The sequence below is a fragment of the Augochlora pura genome, chromosome 7 (assembly GCF_028453695.1).
Source record: "Augochlora pura isolate Apur16 chromosome 7, APUR_v2.2.1, whole genome shotgun sequence".
Lineage (NCBI taxonomy): Eukaryota > Metazoa > Arthropoda > Insecta > Hymenoptera > Halictidae > Augochlora > Augochlora pura.
In genome coordinates, this window is record NC_135778.1 from 39,376,992 (window position 1) to 39,404,643 (window position 27,652).

At 39.6% G+C, this 27,652-nt stretch overlaps 3 protein-coding genes across 7 annotated transcripts in view; 2 read left to right on the forward strand and 1 right to left on the reverse strand.

Moving 5' to 3' along the window:
• The window catches only part of Rab3gap1 (RAB3 GTPase activating protein subunit 1), a 38,187-nt gene extending 27,251 nt beyond the window's left edge, over window positions 1-10,936 (reverse strand). For both annotated transcript variants that reach the window (XM_078187801.1, XM_078187800.1), the window contains exons 1-6: window positions 10,655-10,936; window positions 10,245-10,527; window positions 9,927-10,063; window positions 9,590-9,803; window positions 9,129-9,516; window positions 8,840-9,054 (exon numbers count right to left, since the gene is read on the reverse strand). In XM_078187801.1, coding sequence (XP_078043927.1) covers window positions 8,840-9,054; window positions 9,129-9,516; window positions 9,590-9,803; window positions 9,927-10,063; window positions 10,245-10,527; window positions 10,655-10,850 — 1,433 coding nt within the window. In that variant the 5' untranslated portion in view covers window positions 10,851-10,936. The remainder of the gene's footprint in view (window positions 1-8,839; window positions 9,055-9,128; window positions 9,517-9,589; window positions 9,804-9,926; window positions 10,064-10,244; window positions 10,528-10,654) is intronic.
• Window positions 1,873-6,688, forward strand: Haf (leucine-rich repeat and fibronectin type-III domain-containing protein hattifattener). Its single transcript, XM_078185838.1, has 6 exons — window positions 1,873-2,739; window positions 3,336-3,651; window positions 4,461-5,044; window positions 5,175-5,607; window positions 5,926-6,102; window positions 6,405-6,688. The coding sequence occupies exons 1-6, from the start codon at window positions 1,876-1,878 to the stop codon at window positions 6,686-6,688; spliced, it is 2,658 nt and encodes an 885-aa protein (XP_078041964.1). The 5' UTR covers window positions 1,873-1,875.
• Window positions 10,937-12,267: 1,331 nt separating the features above from the next.
• On the forward strand, window positions 12,268-27,411 carry Mnd (L-type amino acid transporter minidiscs). 4 transcript variants are annotated; one of them, XM_078185347.1, is made up of 10 exons: window positions 12,268-13,173; window positions 13,259-13,315; window positions 14,486-15,181; window positions 21,251-21,469; window positions 21,835-22,105; window positions 23,110-23,233; window positions 23,568-23,768; window positions 24,270-24,419; window positions 24,599-24,776; window positions 25,182-27,411. In XM_078185347.1, exons 3-10 carry the CDS (start codon window positions 14,920-14,922, stop codon window positions 25,241-25,243), a joined length of 1,467 nt encoding a protein of 488 aa, XP_078041473.1. In that variant the 5' UTR covers window positions 12,268-13,173; window positions 13,259-13,315; window positions 14,486-14,919; the 3' UTR covers window positions 25,244-27,411. The 4 variants fall into 4 exon arrangements, with proteins under 4 accessions (XP_078041473.1, XP_078041471.1, XP_078041474.1 ...); XM_078185345.1 differs by lacking the exon at window positions 13,259-13,315 and having other exon boundaries at window positions 12,268-13,197; XM_078185348.1 differs by lacking the exon at window positions 13,259-13,315.
• The last annotated feature ends 241 nt before the right edge of the window (window positions 27,412-27,652 follow it).

The window sequence follows — 27,652 nt, forward strand, 5'->3', positions numbered from 1 at the left end:
CTATGATGCATATGAAATAGTTTCATAAATATTATTATTATTATTATTATAAATATATAAATTGACAAAATGCTCCAACTGCACCTGAAATACACAAAATCGTATTTGACTTCTGTGAAGATTATGCGATCCCAAATTCGATCTCCACAGGGACTAAAATGCGAGGAAAAAAACTCGAAAAAAAACATAACCCGACATAACCCAAAATCGACTCATTTCTAATACTTCCTCGTGTTCTAATGACGCCTAAGTCGAACGAAAAGTCCCGCGGATGGAATTCGTGGGACGCCTCTCCGTTCGACCGTCCCATCGATTGAAGAAAGAAAGAACGAGGCGAGGACATGCGTTTTACTCCGGCCATTGACTCGTAACGGGCACGGTCTATGGACCCTGGTCTCTGTCGTTGGTTCGTTTAGGCCTCCCCGCGCCGACTTTGAACCGTTCGTAACAACGTCACGGTTCTCGGCGATCGACGTAGCCCAGACCTACATTCGTGTTCCAACCATTCGATTCGTTTTTTATTCCGTGAAATCGTCGCGCGACCGATCGACCGAAAAATCCCGATGAAAAGTTAAACGGCGGTCAGGAAAGCGATCCGCGGGGACACTTTCGTCGCGGTGTCGCCATCTGATGACAATCGAACGATCGTGTCCACCGTCAGATTACTGTACGGGTGACCGTTGATTAGGACCGGGGGAAAGTTGTAGATTGAAAAATGTAGAAAACGTACGCGATTAAGCGGGATAATTGCATTGAATTATTGGTGGTGCGCGAAAGTACGCATGCGCCGCCGTCGACAGAATAAGAACGTATCATCTACGACTTTTTCTCTTTTTCTTGAAAATATTTTCTGGAGGGAGAAATTGTATCGACATTTCTAAAATTGTATAGACACTTCTAAAATTGTATCGACACTTCTAAAATTATATCAACATTTCTAAAATTGTATCACTTTTTTAAAACGCTAAATGACTTTGATGGCTTCAATTTTTCTATAGATGTAAAGGGGGACTACTACTCGTTATACAGATTAAAATACTTTATTTTTTATTAATTTTACTAATACCTTGAATAAAAGATGTATTAATTATTATTGATTATTAATGATACTAGAAAACGCCTAATTCCCCGGGCATCTGTTATCTAACGTGGAAAGTTTCCTAACCAGCGGTACCTTCGCGTTTACACGTACGGAACGCGATCTGCATTCCACCAGCCCGTTTCGACTATGCGCACTAAATTTGTGTGTAGTTTCTTCCCATGCGCGCAATTACTTCAATCGTTCGCATCAGGATATTCGCTCGCCTTCTATGCTCTTCCTCTTACCTTAAAAAGGCAATCGAGTAGTTTCCCTCCAATCTAACTGTGCGATTACATAATCTCAACGAACTTCTACGTTTCGCGTTTGAAAAAATTAATTCGTCGGTAAATTGAAACTTGTTGGTATGAAAATTATAATAATAAAACAAGCTATGATAAAATTAGGATACTATTACGTACAAGATACTATACCAGATTATATCTTAGTTTGCGACAAAATGTTTTTTTGTAAAACAGAGACACATCGACCCCTTGCACTTTTTGTTCTTAATATTTTTAATGACAGGACCAGACAATTGTTGTTTCGTCTGCTATTTTTATTTAATTTTTAAACTTTGATCACGGAAGAATTGAATTTCGATTCAACAGGAATTAATAATATTTGGTAGATTTTCCATGAAAGCTGTGCCACGAGTCTGACTCGCTGTTATAGTGCAAGGGGTTAAACGAAACCCAACTCTCGTACATAAATATCGTAATCAAGAATAATTAAGTTTCTTATAATATCCTATATCATTGTCAAGTGAACGATGAATCGTTCCAGGTGTCTCACAGATGGAGGTGTTGATGCTGCTAGCGAGCGTGGTCACCGCCGTGGCGGCGACCTCGAGCTGCCCCTGGGCGCAACAGGTGCCCGACCTCGAGAGCTCCTGCATCTGCGACTACAACCTGGCGAAGGAGCTGTCGGTCCAATGCGACATCGTCGACTACGAGCAGCTAGTGTCGGCGATGCGACGCCACGCCGCCAAGACCACCGTCGACCTGTTCTACGTGAACAACAGCACGATCGGTACATTGAAGAACGGCACGTTCGCGGCGTTCAAAGTGAACAACATGCAGCTGTCCGGCTGCGAGATCAAGACCATCGAGCCGGGCGCGTTCGAGGGCCAGGAGAGCTCGTTGAAGAGCCTGAACCTGAAGGACAACGACATAACCGAGGTGCCGAGCGGCACGCTGAAAACCTTACGGAATCTGACCGTGCTGGACCTGTCGATGAACAAGATCACGAGGGTGAACGACAACACGTTCGCCGGCTTGAAATTGGTCACGCTGAAGCTGAGCGACAACGAGGTCACGCTCGCGGCCGGCGCGTTTCGCACCTTGGAGAGATCGTTGAAAAATCTGAATCTGAAGGGCACCAGACAGAAGAAAGTGCCGGAAGCGCTCCGGGGCTTGAGGACCCTGGCCTTCCTCGATCTGTCCCAGAACAGCATCAGGGAGCTGCCCGGATCGGCCGGCACCAAGGCCTTCGAGGGACTCGAATCGCTGACCGGGCTGAATCTCGAGAGAAATCTGATTCAGAACATCGGCTCCGACGCGTTTTTCGGCGTCAAGAACACGCTGAGCTCGCTGAGCTTGCTGAACAATCTCATCCCAGATTTTCCCACCGCCGCTATAAACAGCATTCAGGATCTTCGGGTACGTTCAGAAACGTGTCTCGATCGGTTTTATGCTTATCTATCCCAGTGCGCTATGAGTCAACAGCGGTTCTAGTCGACGGCGATCGCTATCGAAAACGTAGAACCAGTATACTAGCGTGTTTCCTTCGCTCGAGTTTAACAACGACTGTCAAAGTGTCCTGATCTATCGTCTCGGGTATCGAACGAGAATCGATATTTCCTGCGGTTAGCCTCGCACAAATTCTATTTAATCACGATATTGCTATTTAAATTATTGATTATTTAAACTATTGTTACTTTAATTATCGAATTTTTTAAACGAGTTAGAGATTAGTATTTAGTAGGGTGAACTTTCAACCCCTTGCACTATAATAATGAGTCGGACTCGTGATTCCACGCAGGATCTACTAAATTAATAAATTATTATTAAATAAATCGAAGTAAATAAAGGTAATATAAAGGACAAAAATTATCTGGCCCTATTACTAAAAATATTAATGGCAAATAAGTGCTAATCGACGCGGCATAAAATGAGTCTAGGGGCAAGGGGTTAAGACATAATATTTTCTTCGTCGACCGGCGCATCTGTTTTACATTGTCCTTCGTCGCTTTCAGGTGCTGGACATCGGATTCAATCTGATAACGATACTGCCGGTGAACGCTTTCCAAAAGAACCCGTCGATCACGCTTCTAGCGATCGACGGAAATCCGCTGTCGACCGTCCCCGAAGAAGCTCTCGCCCGATTGAACGGGACGCTACGTGGTCTCAGTTTGGGGGGTCGTTTTCTCGTTTGCGACTGTAAGCTACGGTGGATCGTCGACTGGATAAAAACCAGGGATCTGCAGGTTACCAGTCGCGAGCGAAAACCACAGTTCTGCGGAGGCCCGCAAAAACTGCAGGACAAAAACTTTTATAACATCGATCCGGAAGGTAATAGGGTTATTTCCTCGCGGTATTTTTGTTCTAACAGCTTCTTCCCGAACGAAATTGTTATCTAAATTTTTAACTAAAATTATAGAAAATTCAAAAAGCACAGTTATTTTTATCCTGAGCGATACGCGGATTTTCAAGATGGCGACGAACGGTATATAATCTCATCCCTTCGTATGTCTAAAATTACAACGAGCTATCCTCGATTTGTCGTTTATCGTTAGTTTATGAACGAGAAAGTAGTCGCAGAAAGCCGAAACGGACGAGTTTTGTGCATTAAGTAACCGGTTGTACGGCTTCGTTTCGGGGCAAAAAACGGCGCCCGACGATTCATCAATCGTCCGATGCCGATTTTGCTCGTTTTAACGGTCGAATTTGATTAATTCCTTTTTCCAGGATCCCCTATGAGTCACGAATCTATAATCAGCGAAGCTTCGACACTTTATTCGTTTGTCACTGATCCCGTTTCCAATACAATCTCGACTGAAATACTTTTATTTTAATTTCGCTATTACTTGTAGTAAAAAGAATATAAAAAAAAAACATCCGAGCCTGTAATGAAAATTTTAAAAACGCATTTTTAAGAGCTATCTTAATTGTTTAAGGAAAATTAAAAAAAAAAACAAATATTTCAGTCATTGCACATTGAATTAGTATTTCTAATATTTATAGAAAAATTCGAGTCAGAAATTCGAGTGCGATTTGCGCCGTGTCCGAGCTCATTTTGACCGACAGAATCTCGGTTATTCGTTCCTGTTACAATTACGAAGCCAAGAAACGACAATCATCGATCCTTTATTGTCTTATAGAAATGACTTGCGACCAAACGCCGGAAATCATCGGCATCGGCACGGTGGAAAGCGTGGACACGCGAGAGCCTACGGGTCCCGGAGCAACGGGGACCGGCTACAGTCCACCTACTCGACCTTCGATCACCGTATCGACACCGGTAACAAGTACAACGACAACGACGACCACGGAGCTCGTTCCTACCGCCACCACCACCGAGGAGAAGAGAATCGAAACACCGTCGACGACCACACAGCGACCCATCACCAGCCGACCGACGGTCGCGCGAACCGGCAACGTGGTAATAATGAGGACTACCCCGACACCGCCTAAACACGTTCAGGACCATTTGCAGCAACATCAACCGAGACCGCCGTTGGTGCTCGGCTCGCCCCTCTACAAGTCAAAGTCGAACGAGAAGGACATCATAGTAAAAGACGTACTGAGACAAGAAAACGCTGTAATCATTTACTGGGACACGGAAGCAACCAATATCCTGGGTTTCAAAGTTATCTATCGACTGTTCGGCGACGACAGCTTCAAGCAAGCGCCACCCCTTGAAGCCAGCGAGAGAGAGTTCAAGATAAAGAACGTTCCGTCCCAGGTAATTCATTTTCTGTATATCATGCTTTATCTGCATATTGAATGAGAAAACTAGTAGTTTGGAATATAAAGCTATTAAGATGATAAAAGGATATCACGGATATTAAATTTCATTTTTTTTCTTGTCGCAGGAATGTATCGTAGTCTGCGTGGTGTCTCTAGAGGAAACGAATATAACACCGGCGAACGTCCCCTACAACCAATGCCGAGAAGTGAGGACAGAGAACTCTCCTACGTCGAACATGGACAAGATCACGATCGCCGCAAGCGCGGCCATATGCGCGACGATAGTGGTCGCCGTGATAATATTCATCGTGGCGAATCGTCGTAGAGCTAGGAAACTGCACACGTTGCACAGCATAGATCAGACGAAGATGGGCGGGCCTATCGCTGGATTGCCGGTCAATTGCTGCTCGAACGTCGGACCAACGCCCAGCCCTGGCGGGCCTTTGTCCTCGATGGCGACCCTCAGCGCTTACAATGCCCAGAAAGAGTGGGACCAGGTCTCCGCGTACAGCAACAGAAGCATACCGCGACCGAGAATATTTCCCATAGACCGGCAAGGTATGTTCTTTAGCTTGTAAAAGGATATAATAATTAATATAAAGATATAAGGAAAAGTAAATATGGATTATAATATTAAAATAATATTAAAAGTACGTGTGATAATATTAAAATAATATTGAAAGTAAATATGATAATATTAAAATAATATCGAAAGTAAATATGGTAATATTAATCGAAAGGCAAAGACGATTTTGATTCTATAAGGTGGTAGTTAGAATAGTTGGATCAAATTTAAATATTAGGACCTAAAGGACCTCATACAAGGGATAAACAAATGGAAGAATGTTAGATAAAATACTGATTGGTTGATTTCAGGATCGATAACCAGAGCCTCTTGCATAGACGATGTCAGATCTCAGACAGGACATTACAGCGGGAAAATATCGGCGAGATCTGTGGTCGACGGACAATCGCAACACAGCTTCACCAACACTTCCACAAGATATTTCGCAAACAACACATTGTCGTCCAACCTGACCAACACTAGACCAGGTAAATCGTGGTTAGAATATTTTTAAAACCAAAATATCCTTATTGAAAATGATTAAAAGGTCGTGCAGTTTTTAAATAATTTTCAGTAAGAATATATTAGAATATATTGTATAATACATTAATAGTATACCAATAATATATTATAATAATTATTACATATATAGATGCCCAAAGATACTCTCGAAATAGCCACGAAACACACACGATTTTAAAAAAAGTCAAATAGAATCTGAAAAGTATAAATTCGAAGCGGAAAACCAGCACTTAGAAATCCATGTTTAACCTCGCAATCTCGTTCACAGAATTAAGACAGTCCCGACAGTCCCTGGCAGCAGCATCCGACCGAATGTCACGAGCAAATTTCTCGCCGAGTCACATGCCGTCCCATACTTCGTCGAGAAGACAGAGACCGCGGTCCTGCAACCGTACCCTGGAGCAGAACCCACCGCGACCGGGCAGCCGATACAGCATCACCGACTCGACGCACACCCTCAACAATTACGAGGAGAACAATTGGACCGATCACGACATGGACATATACATGGCGCGTAATCCGACCACGAGAGGCGGTCTGATGCCGCTATAGCGCGACGCGGCGCGCGCACACAGTTTTGCTCAAACGTGTTCAGTGACATTATCACGAGCGGCACGGCCGCTGTTTTAGCCTAGCCTAGGGTGTAACGAGCGGGGCGTTATAGTTTTAAAGAGATCGCGTGAACATCATAGCATAGCCTGATCATAGCTGATTAGTCTGACGACAAACGTTCGATGTTGATAGTCAAGATAGGAGCGAACTTGTAAAATTACTTTGGGGATGAGACACGGCTACAGGGTGTTTCGGTATTATTCGATATCTCACGATCGTGATACCACCACGTGATTCAATATTATGTGATTTTATACCTTCGGTTTGAAAAATGCCTGCCTTTAACCTTAATTTTGAACATACGGGATTCAAAGTTCAAATTTTGCATAAAATCGTGTTCCACTCATTATCAGAACTTTTCAAGATTATTGACATTATTTTTTAAGGAAAAATGAAACCGGTATTAAGCTAATAAAATACGACTAGTTCTTGAAGTCAGTGTCAGGTTATGTGACCGTGACGAATAATGTTGTGACACCACGTACACAAAATGTGAAAGTATGCTTCCCATCTCATAGCAACCTTGACTTATGTCATTAAAATTTAAGTTACGAACGTTCGGAAGCTCGCCCACGACTATGGAAAGCGTCGCAATAGAAACACGATTTCCATTAATCAAATCACTATGAAAGTCACACACACCGTAAAACGAAGCGTCGTGTACAGGCATGATGCTTGGTTAACACTTCATCTAACTTACCGATAATTATTTAATAGACTTTTATAAATCAAAGACAAGTAATCCAAGATGTTCTTAACGAGTCGTTCGATTGCGACGACAACTCGTAAACCGATAAGTTATCTTCTGTAACGATCTTAATAGCCTGTTATCAGATTATTATTTAAAAGGCGTTGATTAAACTTTTATACAAACAACGTAGCACAGTCGTTAAGAAAGGCCTATTAATAGGACTCTGATAATTGAACTGTGAACGTTCATTGAACCGGTGGCAACCGGTCGTGTCGAATTAAATATCGTGTAGTAAGGACATGAGAACAAACAACAATTTGTATATTTTACAATGTGTGTCGTTTAAAATCGTACACTGTAATACTCGTAAGGATACGTATCTGACAATTAGTTTTATTACGTAGTCGGTGCTAAAATAATTTATACATGTTTTTAATACGTATTCCCGACCGAATACATATTTAAAAACGACGAAAAATAATAATTTAACGATTATTATATTTTCAAAAAGTTCTTTCTATATTATATTCTATCCACTATTTTTAAGGACTCTTTTAATAACTACATAATAAAAAAAATTTGTAAGCAAACATTTTTAGAGTATTATAGTGTAGAATTTTAAATTACACACACTGTATGTATTTATAGAAAAATCTGTAAATAAATCGATTCTTATCATTTTGTTATTAATATATTATATCTGTTAGTTTAGAATCCATCTGTTTTTTTACCCTCGTACGTGCAATGCCAGGATCATTTCGATTCGCGGGCGATAAGATATCAATTTTTCAATGTCCAGTTGTAGGAATCAAAGTGATCCGTCACGAGTTCACTTCATTTTGTCCATCGACCACGGGGCTACACAGTATCGCGAATATTACCGTGTAATAATCGCCTTAATCGTAGCAATGCGAACAAAGACATTTCAAACGCGTAGCTTTAAGGGAGTCGACGTTTAAGTATTTTAAGCAACACGTTAGGGAATACGTGCATCAAATGTGTGCTTGATTCGAACGCCGAGAACTCGATATTAGCTCAGACATAAAATCTCTAGAAGCAATTTTACAAATAAACGGTGAACGAGCCGGGATCAATAGCGTACGAGTGATGGATGTGTTCGTATCCAAAGACTGTATCATATAAAAAGCCGTCTACAGAGATTGAATTTTTACACGCATGTCAAAGAGAAATGTACTCGTGTGCAATTATTTAATGACAGATTTTTCTTTTAAGAGCAACATGTTTTTGTATATTTTTACATAGAAACTATTTTATAAGTACAGCGTTAGACTAGATAATTAACATCCAGTGCATAGCAATATTCTGTACCATACGTTCTTATAAATTTGAATTCAATAAAAAAAAAAAGCAATTAATTGTATGAAAGGTGCAATACTTACCCAGGTATGAGAATGCTCCTTTCCCAGCGAAATCTGATCTCTTGCACGAACTCGTACCATAATTGCGCCAGAGCGCTAGCACCACCGAGATTGTAGGTACAATGAGCCGCGACAATAGCGAAGCGCCAAATTAAACTATCCATTGCGCACGTTTTCAATCCTTTCCACTGATCCTCATCCATGTTACAGGTACTCACGTCACCGTATGCAGCTTTCTGAAACATTAGATAGTTAATTTCCTTGCTTCATTGGAATGTCCCTTGAAACTACAAAAAACAATATTACTCACAGAATTCTCATCAGCATCGGGGAAAAGAAAGTATAACAAAGACAATAAGATTTCCTCTTGGATCGGCCCTTCCATGCTCTTATTCTTTTTGGCAGTCGCTTTGCTAACTACTGTTGAAATTTTCGGTATTCTAGATTCGGTTAATATATTAAAAACGGAACTGAGCGATTGATCTTCATTTTGAGGGAACATCACTAGATCTCCTTGCAAGTCTGCTATACTTTTAAAGTTTGATAAATATTCGCCAAGAAGACAAACCGGCGAAGACACCATATTCACTTGCACAGACCATTCGGGTGCATGCTGCGGTTCTAAGTCTGTAAAACTTTCACTATCAACCACCACGTTGTCTGACATTTCAGGCCAAGTAGTAAATAAATGAAGTTCTCTGAAATGTGTAATTAAATAATCTAACAAATGTGAATACATTGTTAATTCGTTTTTCTGTATAAGATATTTACGCTATAGGATCATAGGTAGCTCCAAATGGCAGTTTTCCTAATTCGGCAACTCCCAATGTTTCTCCTTGCATGAAATCAAAATCTGGAGGTTCTTGAGTCCACGTACTGGTGGTCCAATCCTTTAATAAATATGAAAACCTAGCTGATATCATTACTGAGTCGAGTCTTACTCCGCAGCCTTCTCCAATTTTCTGTTTGAACAAGGCCAACAAACCTGAAAATAATACCAATCTATAAAACAATTATCATAAATTTGGTTACATTATCGTTACATCATTATATTTATGAAAGTATTATAATTACTTCTATGCTTCTGTTTTACAAACTATATTCATACCAGTAAGGTATTTGCAGTGGGGTGGTATTTTTTTCAAATGCACCATGTCAAGATGAGTGGTGATCCCTTTCCCAATACTGGTTCCCAAATACATTTTTTGCCATGGTTCTTGCACTTGTACCAAAGTACATATATCACTAGAAATATTTAACAGTTATCATCAACAATTTCATCATTGTATTAAACCTTTTGCTATTATATATCAGCTCTAAGAGAAAATTGTCAGCATTTAGTTTTACGATATTAGTACAGTAAAGGCAAGGCTAGTAAAAATAACTCACAATCAAATAATAGTTACAGATTGAGATTTCAAATTACCAATTTGCATTACTAGCAGCAATCGCTAACGAGCTAAGTAAGATTCTAATTTTGGTTTCGTCTGTAACAGATTCCTTTTTAGTGGATTGTAAAACAAGAAATTCTCTGACACCATAGTAGCGTGCTATCTCCAAATGATTTTGTTCTAATCTACAAAAGTCATTTGAAATATTCATAGCATCGTTATGACACTGTAGTTTTTCTTCCTCGGTGTCTTCCTGATTAATATCTTCATCTGGCTCCTCTAATTTTAACCGAAAGTGCTTCAATACAAATTCCGCATCTGTAGTGAAAAAATATTAACGTTTACATCAACTGGCATAGCCCACACGTCTCGATCAGCATATGGTGATCCGGTACGTGTTGTACCATTATGTTGTCAGAACATCTACAGGTATATGCATACAAACCAGCGAAGTGAAGTTTTTCTGAATTCTCTTCCCATTGACAGTTGACAAAGTCGCCAGGCTTTAAACAACGACCAATTTTCTTATTGGGCAATTTCCATTCGTGCATAATTTCTTCGATACGCGCTACGAACACCTCCCATTCCGATGCTGTGGTGAAGTCGTGATGATAAAAATCTTCGATCTCAACGTTGTTCATTTTTCGAAACGTCAGGAGAGATTAAAATCCTTCGTTTGCGAACAAATCGAACAGCTGACTGAAGGATTATTCGGTCTGACACGCACTTGTTACCCTCCGAGTTTGGAAAACTTCCGCCGGTAATTGTAGAGTGCGCGATGGTACAATTCAGATTTCAAATGACGGACTCCGTCATTCAAAAAAAATTCGTAAATTGCTGACATGCTTCTTGATTGTAAAACTCGATCTTTTCCTGTTTATTTTCTCTGGTTCTATATTTAATAATCATGTACCGTATATTTTTATACTTTTATATTTTTAATTTGATATAGTGTTATATCTTAGATAAATATGTATAACACATATAATTCATTTTTATCCTGTTTTACAATCAAGAAGCATGTCAGCAATTTACGAATTTTTTTTGAATGACGGAGTCCGTCATTTGAAATCTGAATTGTATATATATATACATACGTAGAAACTATTATTAAAATTTACGCGTTTCAGGAAGGTTGCCAAAATTCAAATGGTCTTCGCCGACGCGTTTTGAAAGCCGACACGGTGTTTAAAGGCCGTCAAGAAAACAAAGTAGTAGCGGTATTATGATACTCCTGATTTAATCCAGTCGATAAACGTCAACGCGAATAGACACGGGATAATAACTTATATAGTTCTGTTACTGGTAATTTAAGCCGCCGCATATCTCGGTTTGCCGTAGAATTGATCAACCCGTTCGCATTTATCAGTTGATACTTAAATCAACAAGTATCGATAATACCATCCAATAGATGTCGACAATGTAATCGTATGTTTATCAATTATGAGCTACCATTCCAAAATACAATGTAAACCGTGAATGAACCGGAGAACCAAGTCTGTCAGAAAATACGATCGGAAATTGACACTTGTACGTTTCCATTTGACTGACAGAAAAAATGGAAGGAAGTGCCGCGGCACTATCGCAACGAACGCAGAGACGGACACTGGTGTGGACAGCAGAAATCGCCCGTAGCGGATATTCGACTCAAACCGAGCCAAAGGCACGCGAAGAAATGTATCGCAAGTAACTTCCTCGATATAGATAAGATATCCCGTTCCGTGATTGTAACAGAAGTAAGATAAAAAAAAAAGCTCGCTAAAAGCATCTACTTACAATCAACAGGTACTTCATATTAATTCGAGTTCATTGATTCGCAAATCACGGCGAACGCGTTGACAAGCAAGCTACACAATATCGTTTTATAAAACATGTTTCAACCGTATTCCGATATTATCTAGTCCATAATTACCGGGATAGTCGATCTATACGAGAAATTTTCTGCTTTCGAAGTAATTTAAAAAAGATAAACGTTAAAAAAAATATTGACCGTTCACTGGCTAATTTGCAAACGAGTGCAAATAATTGCGAAACATCCGATTGCATGTTTATCACGCATATTAAACCAGCGTATACGCGTGTAATGTATAAAGTCCGCAGTCTGGTCACGATCGAGGAGCCAGCAGCAGAGCACGGCGTTTCCTCTCCAACCAGAGCCGACGCTAATGCGATAGAACGCTCGTTCCCAGGGTTTTGACGCGATGTATTAGCACACGCAGTATGGGTGTCGTTAACGCACGGTGCGGTCGCGTACAACGAAACTCTGATTTTTTATTTACTCCGTTTAACGACGGCCCCGTTGCTCGAACCGGCGCGTTAATATACGGCAGAAATATTGGCAGCGAAAAGCAAAAAATTGATAAACAGATCGACGATCGGGTCGGAAGTGCGCCAGCTTTTCGACGGGATCTTCTCGGTTGCATAATTGTTGGGACACCATTCTCGATCGATGACAATTTAAATAGAAAATTTCGTACTGCGATGATCCCGATGAAAGCTTTGATTCGCGCGAACGTGAGGCAAAGTTCGTCGGTGACGGACAGTCGGAGTCGTGTCACCACCACGATGAAACGGTTTCATGAAGTTTCACAGTGTCGGATGCGGCTGCGAAGTGACGACGATCAAAATATACGGGAGCACAATTGATAACGACTCGAGCGAACGGTCCGGTCACATTCGAAGTTGTTTTTGTTCTTGTTGTTTTGTGTGTTTTCTCGCGTCGGACAGACTGCGGGTTTCTTCGCGCTCGTTGGTACATGGCGCACGACAAACGTTCCAAACTTGAGATCGGTGCGTAGAACGTATACTTTGGCGAACCGAACGTGTGCTTGACGGATTTTTCCGGTGCGACAAATATGTTCTCTGTGATAGAATCAACTTTTCTGTCGCCACGTGCCTTGTTGAGAAGCCGTTGGAAATAAAAGTGTTTCGTAGACGTCCGCAGTGTAATAACGAGAGAATCAGGTGATCCAGGATATTGCGCAGCCGGTAGTCTATATGTTTATGGTTATCGATTTTATTTAAAGTGATTGAACGGTTTCCTTTATAGCACGGCAGAAGAATACCAAAAAATCCCGTTGAGAAATCGTGTCTTGACGTTCGACCTGTAAGATTTTGAAAATTATTATTCATAACGAAGTAAAAACAATTTCGATCGATACACATTGATCGAAAAAAAGAGGAAAGAAATTTCAAGTGTCACGTTTCCATGATTTCAACGAGCTATCGTTTACCGACTAATGATTAATTATAACGTTGCACGCGTAATTGAACACCGCTTCGCTGCAATGTCTATAATATTACCTACAAACGTGGACTTTACAGTGAAATTTCGTTTTTATTTAACAGACCAGTCTGGTTTTATAAACCACAAGAATTATCTAATTTTTTAAACAAAGTTTGAGGAATTGGAATAGATTTGAAAATGATATTTGGACGAAAACGCTTCAAAAATTGAAAGTAAACATATACGGTGGTCCATGTATAAGCCACTTTTCCATTTAAAGGATAAATGACTTTTGTTTCTCTCAAAGATTTAGATTTATCCTCATTGTGACGTAAGGTTCATTAAATGGAAGCTGATAGCTCATCAAATTAGGTGACGTGCTTAACAAGTCATATTTTGTGGTCAAAACCAACTGCGAATCCAAGTCCATTACCCCGACTGACGCATTATCACTTTATAGCCTGGCCGCGATTTTAAGACCTCGAAATATCGTGTCCGCAACTAATACGTATTCATATTGACATAGTGCGTGTTGCCCTAGTTCTACGATACATACTTTGTATATTTCGAAAACTAGTGCGTATTAGCTCTTGGCCGACGGACTACTGTCGGATTTACACAATCGACGCTCATGACCGTTTGCAGCTTTATTTGTCAGCTTTTTCTGCATAGTAGATTCAGTGATAACAATGTTTGACATAATTGTCAGCCTCCAAAATTCAAAACACACGAAAGCCGGAATTTGCTTACTTTTTTCTGTCCTCGATATCTTTCAGTAAGTTTCAGTTACTAACCTCTGTTCTCGAAAATTATTGGGTTAATTGTTATTTTCGATCCCCCGCTAAGCGAACCAAACTAATGTGTAAGTCAGAAAGAGAATTTGTCACTTTTATGAATTTTCACGATATTCTAATCGGTAGTCGTTAATAAATGTGCACATAGATGCAAAGTCGAAAGACTCGCGGCGAAAGTAAATAGTGCAATTTCCTTTATTTTCGGCGCGCTCGTCGAAAACGAAACGGCAACTAATACAGAATTGAATGAACGCAGGAAAAGGTGCGCGGAACGGGAACAGGAACGAGAAGGGAACGCTAGCGAGAACGAACCGAACCAGCGCGGGCCAACGCCGATTAGAGGTTATGGGTGCCCGCGAGACGGCGACTCCGTCGTAGTTTGCAGACGTGATTGCGGTAGTCGCGCACGTGTATCCGCCGAGCAACCACGCCACGCGGTCCTTCTTCTCCCTCCCCCCCCTTTTCTTCCTCCCACTCTGTCCCCTCTCGGTCTATCTTTTTTCGTTTTCACACGTGCATATCGTACGTTCCTACCTCCGCGGCATGGTCGGGACAGTCGGATCCGTTCAGTAGTTTTTCATCGGCTGGCCGGCGAGTATCTCGGGCGTAGTAGTTAGGTACAGAGAGTCGGGGCACCGAGAGGAAAGCCAAGAGAGGGCCAAGAAGAGGTACACACAGGAGAGGACCACGATGCCGGACAAAGTCGCGCCAGCCGAGAAGCAGGTCTTGAGGACCATCAAGTCCGACTCCGGTTCCGATACCGTCAAATTGCAAAAGGAACTGGGATTATGGGACGGCGTGGCGATCATCGTCGGCATCATAGTCGGTGCCGGAATTTTCGTCGCGCCGAAAGGTGTTTTGATGAACAGCAACAGCGTGGGACAGGCGTTGATAATATGGGTGTTCTCTGGTGTGCTGTCGCTGATCGGTGCACTCTGCTACGCCGAACTCGGTAAGTCCATTGATAATCAACCGGTTCCTTTTTTCGAACGGGCGCAACTCAATTTTAATTAGAATCGCCACGTGATCCGGTTCGCGCGTGAACCTCGCGTTATGATCCGCGTTCGATGAACCCCGCGCATTACAATTTCTCGTCGCTCTATCGCCGTAACGTTTCGAACAAGATACAACGGCAATTTCGTCATAAACAAATTGACCGTTTGCGGTTGTCGAGATTCTATGGGAAATTTCCAAATTTTGTTTCATCACATTTGCAAGTTGCAGAACGATTATTTCTTTCTTTACTAAATGCTTTATTAAATAAAAGATATTAGAAATATTGTATTGCGAAATGTTTTATCAGCTTTGCTTACCATTCTCCCGCGGTTCCATTTGCAAATATAGTACCTGATATACAAAGTCCACGACTAGATTACCATATACGGAAACAAGTTGATTAACAAACTTATACAACGCACGCGTAAAAATTATTATTTATTTCATTCATGTTTTTAATAATTAATGCGATGTTTCAAGGTAATCTTGCTCACCATTGACCGTTCAGATATTCTCTGATTTTTTTATAAATGATCGTTGTTGCTATTGTTATTGTACTATTTTACGGCACGAATTTTCATGAAATAATTTCGACCAACACGTACAGTACACTCTCGAATATCGGTGCTTTTACCTTTTCAGTTTCTTACATGCTTACATGGCGTGGGTCTGTAGACAGACCTAGCGACTCTTGCATCACTTCTTAGCTCGCGTCGTGTCGCCAGGTGCAGCACTTGCTTGGTTACTCGAGTACTTAAAATTCGTTTATCGATCTTGTCGAAAAGTTGACTGAAAACTTGTCACTATCGCTTTCGCACGCATCCGGAAAAGATGGAAAATTCGAGATGATGAAAATGTCGCTAATATTTCCGTTTTAAATGATCGAAAATAGTGCGTAATGTGATAAAGAATACGAATCTCCGAAAAATTTCGTTCAGTCCTTGGCAATAAGTCCGTGGACAATACTGTTGCGATCTATTGTTTATTTATGACAAATTCGACTATATTTAGTCACCGAAAGGTTCCATGACAAAATGTGTTTGCACTGCTCTGACTCATTTCTAAAGGAAAGTGGTCTTACACTAATTGCTTTCCGAACTCTCTATAGTCCCTTCGACTTTGAACCCACTAAAATCGCGATCAGTACTAATGTGCGTTACAATTGAAATTCTTCGTAACAAATTAAGGAAGAAAACGTCAAGTGTTAATGTCAAAAGGCGTTTTATTGCACGACAATGCTCGCCGTGCCGTTCTATCGCTATAGAAATTTAAGTTTTATTTATGGGGTCACTCTTTATGAATACAGCTTTAAAGCATGCTCGTCAGAGTTTGATTTGCTACAGGATGAGTGTAAGAACTGGAGGAGGCGGCGCACTCGCGATTTAAGGCCTGCTTCTAGCCGCGTCTCAGACTCACTGTAAGAGCGCAAGGTGTTAAACCACCCCCTCGTGCATCCTTTCTAGTCGTAAATTGCATTAAATAAAGTAATTTATAATTATGCTAGTTACAACATGTCACAGAAAGGACTATCTGTACAAGTACATATGTAAAATTAAAACGTAGATGATAATCGTATAAAAATTCATACAAGTAGCATTTGTAAAATAATAGAAACGTACAAAGATTTTTTTTAATAATAATAAGAAATATTTCATAAATATTTCTTCAATTGTTAGAGATAGTGAAAGTAATTTGATAAAGATGGCCGGTTTTAGGTGAAACATTCTGTATAGCAGTTTTATAAATATCGGATATCAGCTCCGCGTAATAACTTCTTTTGTCGAGCCCAAGGTGAAGAGGAAAAGGAGGTTAAAGTACCGTGCTTTGCGAAATCTATCATGGCGGAGCTTGTAATGAGAAAGAAAATATCGATGTGTTAAATAAGTAAAAATATCTCAAAAGGAACAACATTTTTATTAGTATTTAAATTAATGAATTTATTTCTTCACGTTCTTTTTGCTTTTCAGTCGTAAAGAAATTTTATGAATAAGCATTCCCAAAAAGAAAAACATTTTACCAGAAGGATTGAAAACCACTTTCTAAAATTTTCATTTCAAAATTTATTTTCCACGTTGAACTATTCTTCCTCCATCGACCTTTCCACTTTTCTCGCGACGATTATACAATTAACTGGTTTGCGAAACCAGGTACATCGGCAAAAATAGCGTTAATTTATTTATGTACGGATGCGATTACTCAAGACTTTAAGGTTTTTTATATTGTCCGAAAAGAGAAACACCATGTACACGCACACGCGAGCGTCGATGCGTGTGCGCGTGTCAACGGCAATTATCCTGTTCGTAAGTGTTCATAGTTTATATCACCGCGTACATTCGCGCTCCGCGATTATCCTGTTGGTAAATGTCAATGTGAATTGCACGTCTCAAGATTGGCCCGATCGCGATCGTTCGCTCCAAACTTTGCGAATTGAGTACAAACGGAACCGTGCGATCTTCGTCTAATTCGTTAATTATGCGTTAAACTTTATTGACGAAATTGTGGCACTTTGGCACCCCCTTTGGCTCTTTTTTCAAAGGACATCAAATCACGCTTTATCGAATTACCATTACTGTTACACAGTTTAATGTAACACAAATGTTTCGAACGAAAGTTGTTTGTTATATAGAGGAGCATACACGAAAAAAATTAATTTTTTTTCTAAAAAAAATTCTATTTCCGATCAAAAATTCTATTTAGCAAATTCCGAACAATTTATCCGAATATTTCTTCGTGGAATTTGCTACTCGTCTCGATCTCCGTATCTTTTCGTTCTAAAACTCACAATATCCGACGATTCTGAAATCATGCCATCGTTTGTCAAACACTCGTTGTTTTGCCGGTCGATGCGTATTGCAGCGTTATCTTGTTGAAACTACCGGTGCACTGTACCAGGGTCTCGAAGAAACGATAGTAAATTATTTTGTAAAATTGTAATTCACTCCTCGCTGTACATACTTTTCGATCGACAATTTAATTACAAAATCCGAGTCATGCGACTACCAACTTTTACTTCATTGGTGAAAGGTTATCCGATTAACGATCAGAGTTCGCCACCATTATAACTAACGCGAAATCATGTTCATAATTCATCATTACGATTACTAAGTGATCAACTAAATCACAAGGAACGAATAAATTATTTAATCGAAGCGAATTAATTATTAATCGTGTAATGATTACTCTTTTTTTTATTATAATAGCCGAGAACTTTGATATTGCGACAGTTAATAATAAGCCTGAATATTTTTCGAAAATCTGTATTTCATGACATAACGATATTTTTTTTTATTTAAGCTCTTCTTCCGGACTCGATAGCAAGCGATGGCGGCAGAAGATAATCATGTTTACCGATTCAGTCTGGCGACGATCAATCGATCGACAATTACGATTACCATGATTATCTTTTTGCAATCAATTACAGAAGTAATAACAAAGTAAGCGATTATTGTGAACAGCGTAACCATTTATTTTATAACTTTGTTAACGGCGCAACAAGTTCCGATAAACCGGAGTTCAAAGATTTTGACTTTAAAATGAACCTGTATGCTTCCCTGGTATTGACGCATGTTCGCTCGGACGTACTCGCAGCTCTATGACGCGTAGTAGTTTCAGTGCAGACTTTTATTTTCGTTTTACGATATTCCGGGTCTTCTTACAGAAACTGACGTATAAAAACGGTCGTGAAAATATCAAGATCGAGTTCTTTCTTAATTTTTTTTTTTTAAATTTTAATGCAAAGCTGGCTTTCCTTGTGTAGACTCGGATAAAAAGCAGTTTTACCCATTATTTATCTTATAGGAACTTTACGAAAAATTCAATTCATTTTGACCAGCTTTAAAAAAATTATACCATCTCAACAGTGTCCTCTCAGTATTATTCGCCATTTTAGTATATTACCGGTGCTTGTACGAGAAAAACGTGATATTTCTTTATATAAAACAATGAGTTTATCTGAGTTTATTGCCGTAAGCATCGCGCAGTAGAAGAAAACCGAATTTTTCGCAATCGAATCCGATGCTTCCTACGAGATTCATTGAACGAAAAGAAGCCGGCCCGGTTCACGGCGACTCCGCAGCGTCTGACAATAAGAGGGCTGCTGAGACGAATCGGCGGAATTACATCACAATTAGCGATGCGTATAATTCAATAAAGCATCGGCCGACCTTTTTTCAGAGTTCAAAGATCAGGTCAGATTGGCCGTGCGCCTCGACACGATTCAATTACAGCAAATTGCTCATCCTACGAGCCGAGTCACGAGTATTTGAATATCCGACAAGGAAAACGTTGATCCGCTTACGTCACCGGCCAATCGTTTCTTTGCCAAAGTCTCACGCTTTTGGATCATTGTTCCATGGACCGCGAACCTTCGAACAAAAGGGACTAGCATGACTGGTCGAAGCTCAAAAGAGATTTTCCGCTTCGGAACTCGTCCTCTTGCTCCCCCTTTCCAACGGTCAATCGTACTCGAAAGTCATCGAACTGTGATTTTAGGGTGCCTTAAAACTCTTCTTCCAAGTCCGGAATCATTTCTAATTGATTTATTAACACCCTTTATTTGTTGGATATAAGTCAATCATTTTGCTAGGTTTTCTGCCGCTGTAATTTACATAACCATTTCAATTCAAATAAATAATTATTTTACCTGGACGTTAGGGTTAGATTTTTTTAAATTTCGAGATTGTTTAACCTCTTCAGGGATGAATTTTTATAGTAGTAGTCTATTTCATTCTTTCTTCTTCATTTTTAACTCATTTTATTTTATTCGATGAGGTTGTTCTGTTATTGTTGAGGAATTCTGTAGTGAATAGATTTTCAATGAATTTACATTTTCTTTGTATTTAGAATAGTCACGGCTTTAAGAAAATTAAACTTACGTATGCGTGGCAGTATCCTTCAAGGGGTTTAACAGTTACAAGCCCTTCAAGTTTCCATGCTTTACTCATTTTTACGAAAACTGCCTTCACCTTTGAATTTGTGCCTTAGAAACTGTCAAAGATACATATTTGCATTTTTATCTGGTAATATTGAAGGGTATACTTGCTTGAAAAAATTTGATGCTTGCTTAAAGAAACAACGAATGTGTGTCAAATGTAAAATATTAGGATACGGGCATTTAGTAGTTTTCAAGATGTCCATAAAAAACTTTGAATGCTATACATTGAAATCAGTGTACACAGACGTCACTATAAATACATATATCGAATGACTCTTATCCAGACGTTAACTGACGATTCTGTGGTAATTTCGACTACCGCGTCGCGTCGTCTTGTGTCCAGCAGTCGATAAAGTAGGTACGACACCGGTTTCAATATCTACAGGGTGTCCAAACATGTCCGAGTTGGTCCGAGTTACTTTAGTTTTTCCAGGCAGCGAGGTCAAATTTAAATATTATTACATATAAATTATAAATTAATTTAATTAAATGCAGATTTACTGGTAACTTCACTTCATTTGGACTAGGTCTAGGTTACGTCAGGAGAGTGAGCAAAGTTGGACAGTGTGATCAGAAATCGACAGAAACCATGCCAAGTTGTATAGTAACAATGTTGCAAGTGATAATAAACATGCGACAAAATATTGGAGTCAGAAATTAGAATGATTGTTTTAAACAATTTTGCAACACGATATCTACGTCAAAATATACACTGGGTGACTCAATAGTAATGGTTAATAATACAATCGAGAAAGAGCTAGCTATATGCGGTAAAATGAACCAAAGTACAGAACGAAATATTTTGTTCATTGGCTCGGCCGCCGCGCGCCAGCAGATCTCGCTTCTGATTGGTCGCCCTTTTTCATTAATAACTCGTAAACGAAGCCGCGGATTGCATTCGCGCTAAGGAAAAAGTTGCTTCGAATGACATTAGAAATCCTTCTGAGTAATTTTCGTGATGCTCAGCATACGAAGTATTGTCACGATGCGATCCTCTGTTATCTCGTAAGACAAGCTCCATACATTTTCGATCGCTTGTATTGATAGCGATAACTCGACACGTTCTTCATGTTACAAATGTTTGGATTTCAGGTACGATGATTCCGAAGTCCGGAGGCGATTACGCGTACATCAGCGATGCGTTCGGACCGTTCCCGGCGTTTCTCTATCTCTGGGTAGCGTTCTTCATTCTGGTTCCGACTGGAAACGCAATCACCGCCCTCACGTTCGCCGAGTACATTTTGCAACCAGTTTGGCCGGGTTGCGTGCCACCCTACGAAGCAGTGCGTTTACTCGCCGCGGTGATCACTTGTAAGTTTCGTCGCTGTTTTTTACGGAAAGTCGCAGTGGCTCGACACAGATAACAATAATCAACAATACAACTCTGTTCTCTACAGTCACCTTGTTACGTACTTTACTAATAATAATAATAATTATTGTACTACTCCCTCGCGCAGAATGACCCCGAGTATTCTTCCAGCGTAATTAGCCGCTCGTTTCTGCATATTTGAATTTGATTATAGCACTGTTAGACGAGAAATCGTATTAAAGAATTTCTGTTGCTGAAACTTGCGATAGACGCGAGTCGATCGTATAATAATTGCGTCCCCGATTTTCAGTATTGCAACTCGATTGCGTCCAACTGGTATAAAACGTTATTGGCCTCTTGTCCGCAGGTTTATTGACGGTTATCAACTGCTATAACGTGAAATGGGCGACCAGGGTGCAGGACATCTTCACAGCGACGAAAATCTTCGCGCTGGTGATCATCATTGTAGCCGGATTCTGGTGGCTCTGCATGGGGCACACGGAGAATTTTCACCGCCCCATGGCTAACACGAACACGCAGCCCGGCTACATCGCCTTGGCCGTTTATTCGGGCCTGTTCTCCTACTCGGGCTGGAACTATTTGAACTTCGTTACCGAGGAGCTGAAAGAACCGTACAAGTAATTATGCTATGCATGATTGTACTATGCACAATTCAACAACGGTTATCCACTTAACGATATTTCCACGAAGGAGAAGTTAAACAACCAATCGAACGAAGAAATATTTCACCGTACGATTAATTCAGCGGACAAAAGTGTTGCACTCCGCTCGCGTATTTGCCATTGTTCTTGTACAGCTGTTCGGTGCTATTATTAGGCGAATGCAAATGCAACTGCAATTTCCAGCGGAAACAGCGAAACGAGAAAATAGGGAGATAAACAAATTATGAACGACGGATACAATTTTTGTTGAAGAAAGAAGAGTTCGCGGCGTTTGTATTTTTCGGCGGCATTGTTTAAATCAGAACCGTACTCGATTTCTGATTATAAATTGTTATAGTAGTTACTTGTAGTCGTGTGCTGTCGCTCGTCCTTCTTGTACATTGCACATCCGCGTTTATCACGTTTATGTCGTCGAATAATGAAATCAGAGGTGCCACCGAATCAAATTGAATCGACGATGCGTCATTCAATTTCATCGAATTTAGGCTTCGATGGAATCCGATTGTATCACCGCAGGGTGACAAACCTATTCCGTTTACCCAGAAAATCAGATTACGTCCCCTCTAAAACCATTTGATTTTCGTTCGTAGCATTCGATTATGCCCAATTTAAAACAGTCGTCATGTATATTTTATGCGTTTTATATATTTATTCAATTATTTATATTTATTCAGTTTCTATTATTAAATTTTATTAATACGTTGTCCATGTATCTTTAAATTATATTTCTCGGCATAATTTGATTTTCTGGAATTGTCCTGTTGCGATAAAGAACAAAGAGAGCACCGTCAAATTCGTCGCGCTATATTTAAGTAAATCGCTGGAAAAACGGCGCGTCGGTGAAGGATCTTTCCGCAGTTAAGAAGCTATATTTGTACGATGAATAAAACGGGCACGCGTACGCTCATACCGCGCGCGTACAATCTTTTATCAATCTTTGTTCTTTTTTATTTTCGCAGGAACCTACCGAAGGCTATTTGCATATCCCTGCCGTTGGTCACGATAATTTATGTTCTGGTGAACGTCGCTTACTTCGCCGTGTTGAAACAAGATGAGATTCTCTCGTCGAACGCGGTGGCGGTGGTAAGCGTCTCTTTCTTTTATGCATACGATTAACAATGCTTTGAAGCATACTATCGCGTCGTTGACTTCCGGAGGATTGACGGAACAGCTATAGCGCGAAACGAATGAGACAAAAGAGAAAATTGTTAAGAAACATCTTTCGGTTATCGGTGTACACAGTATGAGTATACATATGTAAATTATTTACGAAATTAACGATTAAAAGATTGAAGAAATTGCATAATTTTTAAATTAAAAACCATTTGATTTAGGGTCGACAGAGGTTCATACTTTTCTACTTGAAATTTTAAAAGTGCATTTTTTAAATTATAATTTGATATAATTTGTTGTATAGACGTTCGGGGACAAGCTGTTGGGCGTAATGTCTTGGATAATGCCGTTTTTCGTTGCCTGCTCGACTTTCGGCGCCCTAAATGGAGCTATATTCGCGTCCTCGCGATTATTCTTCGTAGGAGCGAGAAATGGACACTTGCCTGCTGCCATCGCTCTCATCAACGTGCAGAACTTAACGCCGATGCCGTCCCTCATCTTCCTCGTAAGTTATTTTATACTCTTATAACGAACCACTCGTTATTTTATGAACTATCGCTTCTTAAATTATTTATTTCATCATTTTACGATTCGAATTCAAGTGAACCCTGACCTTTGAGAATCAAAAGTAACGCTCCGCGATAGTCAATTTTTTAGCTGTTATTAATTAATTAAACGTCGATAAATTAAATAAATTAATAACAGCGATATTTTTTAATGCTTTTCAAATCGTATTTCGTACATGCAAAAATACATTAGACAAAATTTTTATATTTAAATAAATTTCATAGTTTTTGCAAATTTCGCTTGGGATCGCTTGGGCTTAACATTTCTAAACAACGTCGAATATTCTTTTGTTCCACTCGCCTGTATTTTATTTGTTGATCAATAATTACTACGATGAAGCAGGAAACAACGGAATGTTTAATAAAAGAAAATTAAATGTTTTTGTTTCGTCATAGTATTCGGACTCCCGTATGTACTATAATATAATTTCCGTTTCTAGTGCATTATCACCCTGGCGCTTCTCAGCATAGAGGATGTGTACGTGCTAATCAATTATGTCAGCTTCGTCGAGGCACTGTTCACTACGCTCTCCGTGTCTGGCCTCCTCTGGCTTCGCTACAAAAATCCAGACCGTGAACGACCGATCAAGGTATGTGTCATTGTACCAGCCATTATTATTAATTACTTTATATTTTAAATTAATATTTACACAATACATAAAGATACTTAAATTTGATTCGTCCCGTTTAAATTTTATTTACATTTATGTTTAGGCAAAATGCTAACGATGAGATTAACAAGAAATGCGTCTGCTTGAATTGTTCGCAGGTCTCGATCGTGTTGCCGATCATATTTTTCATTATCTGCGCGTTCTTGGTGACGGTTCCCTGCTACGTGTCGCCCTGGGAAGTGGGCGTCGGTGTAATAATCATCTTATCCGGTATACCTGTCTACTGGATTTTTATTCATTGGAAAAAGAAGCCTAAATGGATCGTGAGGTCGTCTCGTAAGTAACTTTCATTTTTCTTTTTTTTCTAATGGAATTGTATATTTTTGTTGGTGTAAACAGATATTGACATTTCAATGTCAATTCCTAGATCTAAATATTTTTAATGTTTGAAGAACGTTCCAAGGTCGCCTAATGCTGTTCAATGTTTACCTTTTTTTAGTGCGAGTCATGTTTATGCACGAAACACTAACGCCACACGCATTTAAACAACGTTGAACAACCTTGAACAATCTTCAAATACAGCTGTAGCTCTTCAAAGAGCTATATATAAATGCACAATCCGTTGAAAAAAATATACAATTGTATCAAAATGAAAACCAACATCTCGGAACCGCCGGGTCTTTTTATATAAACCCTAATATATTTAACTAGATCAGGAATAATTGATTTAATCTGTTACAGATAATCTGAACACGGTGTGCGTGAAGCTGTTTATGTGCATGCAGGAGCAGAAAAGTGATTGAAGTCCTCGAGTAAAGTTCTTCGTTCTTAGTGACGCGTGTGCGGGGTCTGTGTAAGTCGGGCATGGAAAACACGCGGCCGAACCGAGTCGTTCATTTTGTCCGCTGCTATAAAAACATTGGAAAACCTTGCGCGCAACGGCTGGCCACGTGTCTGTGCAACGAACGATCTGTGCCGTTCCAATGGAATCGAATGCATCGTTCCGTGGCAAGAACCGCGCACCAGCGAATCCCTCGAATGCCTGAACGCCTAGATGCCTGATCGCGGCGGCATTCGCAGCCGCATATTTTATATTCTTCGCGCAATTTTACACGTACATACCTCCGAACAGACGGAGTCGGATTGCAGTCGAATAATGCGTCAATTACTAAATACCTTTATCGCAACGCTACAAACACGATTTTTCCTCGGATCCCAACTCGAGAAGACATGTGTTACGCGATTGCGACACGTTCGATCCCGCGGGAGAACGTCGATATACTGAAAATCGAGATAATCGAGACTCCGTGCGTTAGAGGACTGATTAAAGTCTTAAGAGTGAGCAACGATTATTCTCCGTGCACAATATATCGTTTCGTTATCTTTTCGTCGGATTTTTGTTTGAAAAGCTCTCATCATATCGCTTTCGTCCTTTTCAAATTTCTTACTCGATTGAAAATCTAGTTTCAAGAGGTAATCCGTGGTTGATAAGAAATTTTGAAAATGACATGATGTGATCCGTCGCAGGATAAAAAGCTTTCTACGCACAGAGAGTCCCTCTTTTGAATTCAACTGTGGCTCATTCCGACACGAGTTTTATCTCCAATCATTGAAAATATTCATCGAAATGCGTCAAAAGGAACACAAGTCTGTCTCGCACGCTGGCTAAACTGTTCGTTCAATCGTGAAATATTGTATTATACTAAACGAAGTAGCATATATATTTATATTATTTAATTGTACATACAACGCGAACAGCTATAAATTATTTGTCATTCTGCACATACCGGTATAACTATTCTTCCGTTCGATAAGTTCTCGTTGATGTATGCATAAGTAGCAATAGATTTTACGCATCTGATTTATATATTTGCGATGCTCTCCCTACCGATTGCGTGTACCATTAAATTATAAGGTGCCCAAAAAGAGATACGGTATGCGGACATTTCTCACGATCATGCTATAAGATACTTTTTTAATATGTTTTTAGAATCACGCGATAGAATTTACACATAGTCGAGGAAAATGTTATTTCGATTTGAAAATACAGGAGTGAATCCTGATTCTTCTTTAGGGAAATAGCTTTTTTTTCAATAACAAGACGAAAAACTAATCAATTAGTATAATCATAGATGACCAATGACGTGCCTTGTAAGCTGCGCAAAGTGAACAAAATTCTGAAATTTGTAAAAGTGTTCAAACGTTCAAATTGAAACATTACCTTTTGGAATCATATTTGGAATGTTGTCATCATGATTAGCAATACTATGTATAATATTACAATATGATACCGGTATTCAAACAGGTAACACAGCGAACTTGTTCGCGTGAAACTGTCACCGTTCGTTTAAGAATCGGTGCATCGAATGCCTCATTAAAATGCCCTTCTAACTAGTCTAACTATTCGCAAGCTGTTGCCGAGATTCCTGCAAACTCTAGCGTGAACATAATACTACAAACACAGCTTGCAGACAACTTGCAAACACTGAACCAGTGTAATATGCGACATTTAACAAAATCAATTTTTAGAATGATTCCAGGGCAATTAGATATAATATGTTTTCAATTCGATTGTAAGAAGACACATCGTCACACCCTTCAGCGTCAACGATAGAACTCTTTTTTTACGGAGTTTAATTTTAAACAACTCTTTTTTATCATCGTACGCGTAGCGTAGATTTTTTTATAAACTCTATGACAGTATTCGCAAGACAAGAAACCGGTAAAAAAACGCCTAACATATATACATATAAGTGACGAATATTGTAACAACAGACGTAGCAAATAATGTAGCAACACTACGAATCGTATTTTATTATACTACTTTGTCATACGTATCGTTAAGTAAGTATAAGCGAATGAAAACTATAAACTGTAAATGAAATATTAAAAGGATGCCTTTTCATCCTTTCAGTAACAAAAAAACAAAGTACCAAATGATTTTAATCTGACGCTTTTAATAAAACCTTTTAAATTATTTAACAGTCTTTTTTACCAATTTCAAACTTTTATATGTAATGTAGTCGATAGGCATAATTTAGCGATTGATAAGATAATCTAATTGAATAAGACTAAAAGCAAACGAAAGAGGAAGGAAGTAATTTAATATGGAAGGGTGAGGTCCAGTAAGTATAAAATCACTGTTATTAAATGTAAATAGATATACAGATAGATTTACAATAAATACAGGACATTTTATGTATTGATCAGAT

Bases quoted from the DNA above. Each gene is read 5' to 3' on its own strand.
- Mnd (XM_078185345.1), top strand. From the start codon at position 14,920: ATGCCGGACAAAGTCGCGCCAGCCGAGAAGCAGGTCTTGAGGACCATC. The intron at 22,106-23,109 runs GTAATTATGCTA...TTATTTTCGCAG, and splicing joins GAGCTGAAAGAACCGTACAA to GAACCTACCGAAGGCTATTT. The intron at 24,777-25,181 runs GTAAGTAACTTT...AATCTGTTACAG, and splicing joins ATGGATCGTGAGGTCGTCTC to ATAATCTGAACACGGTGTGC.
- Haf (XM_078185838.1), top strand. From the start codon at position 1,876: ATGGAGGTGTTGATGCTGCTAGCGAGCGTGGTCACCGCCGTGGCGGCG. The intron at 3,652-4,460 runs GTAATAGGGTTA...ATTGTCTTATAG, and splicing joins TTATAACATCGATCCGGAAG to AAATGACTTGCGACCAAACG. The intron at 5,045-5,174 runs GTAATTCATTTT...TTCTTGTCGCAG, and splicing joins TAAAGAACGTTCCGTCCCAG to GAATGTATCGTAGTCTGCGT.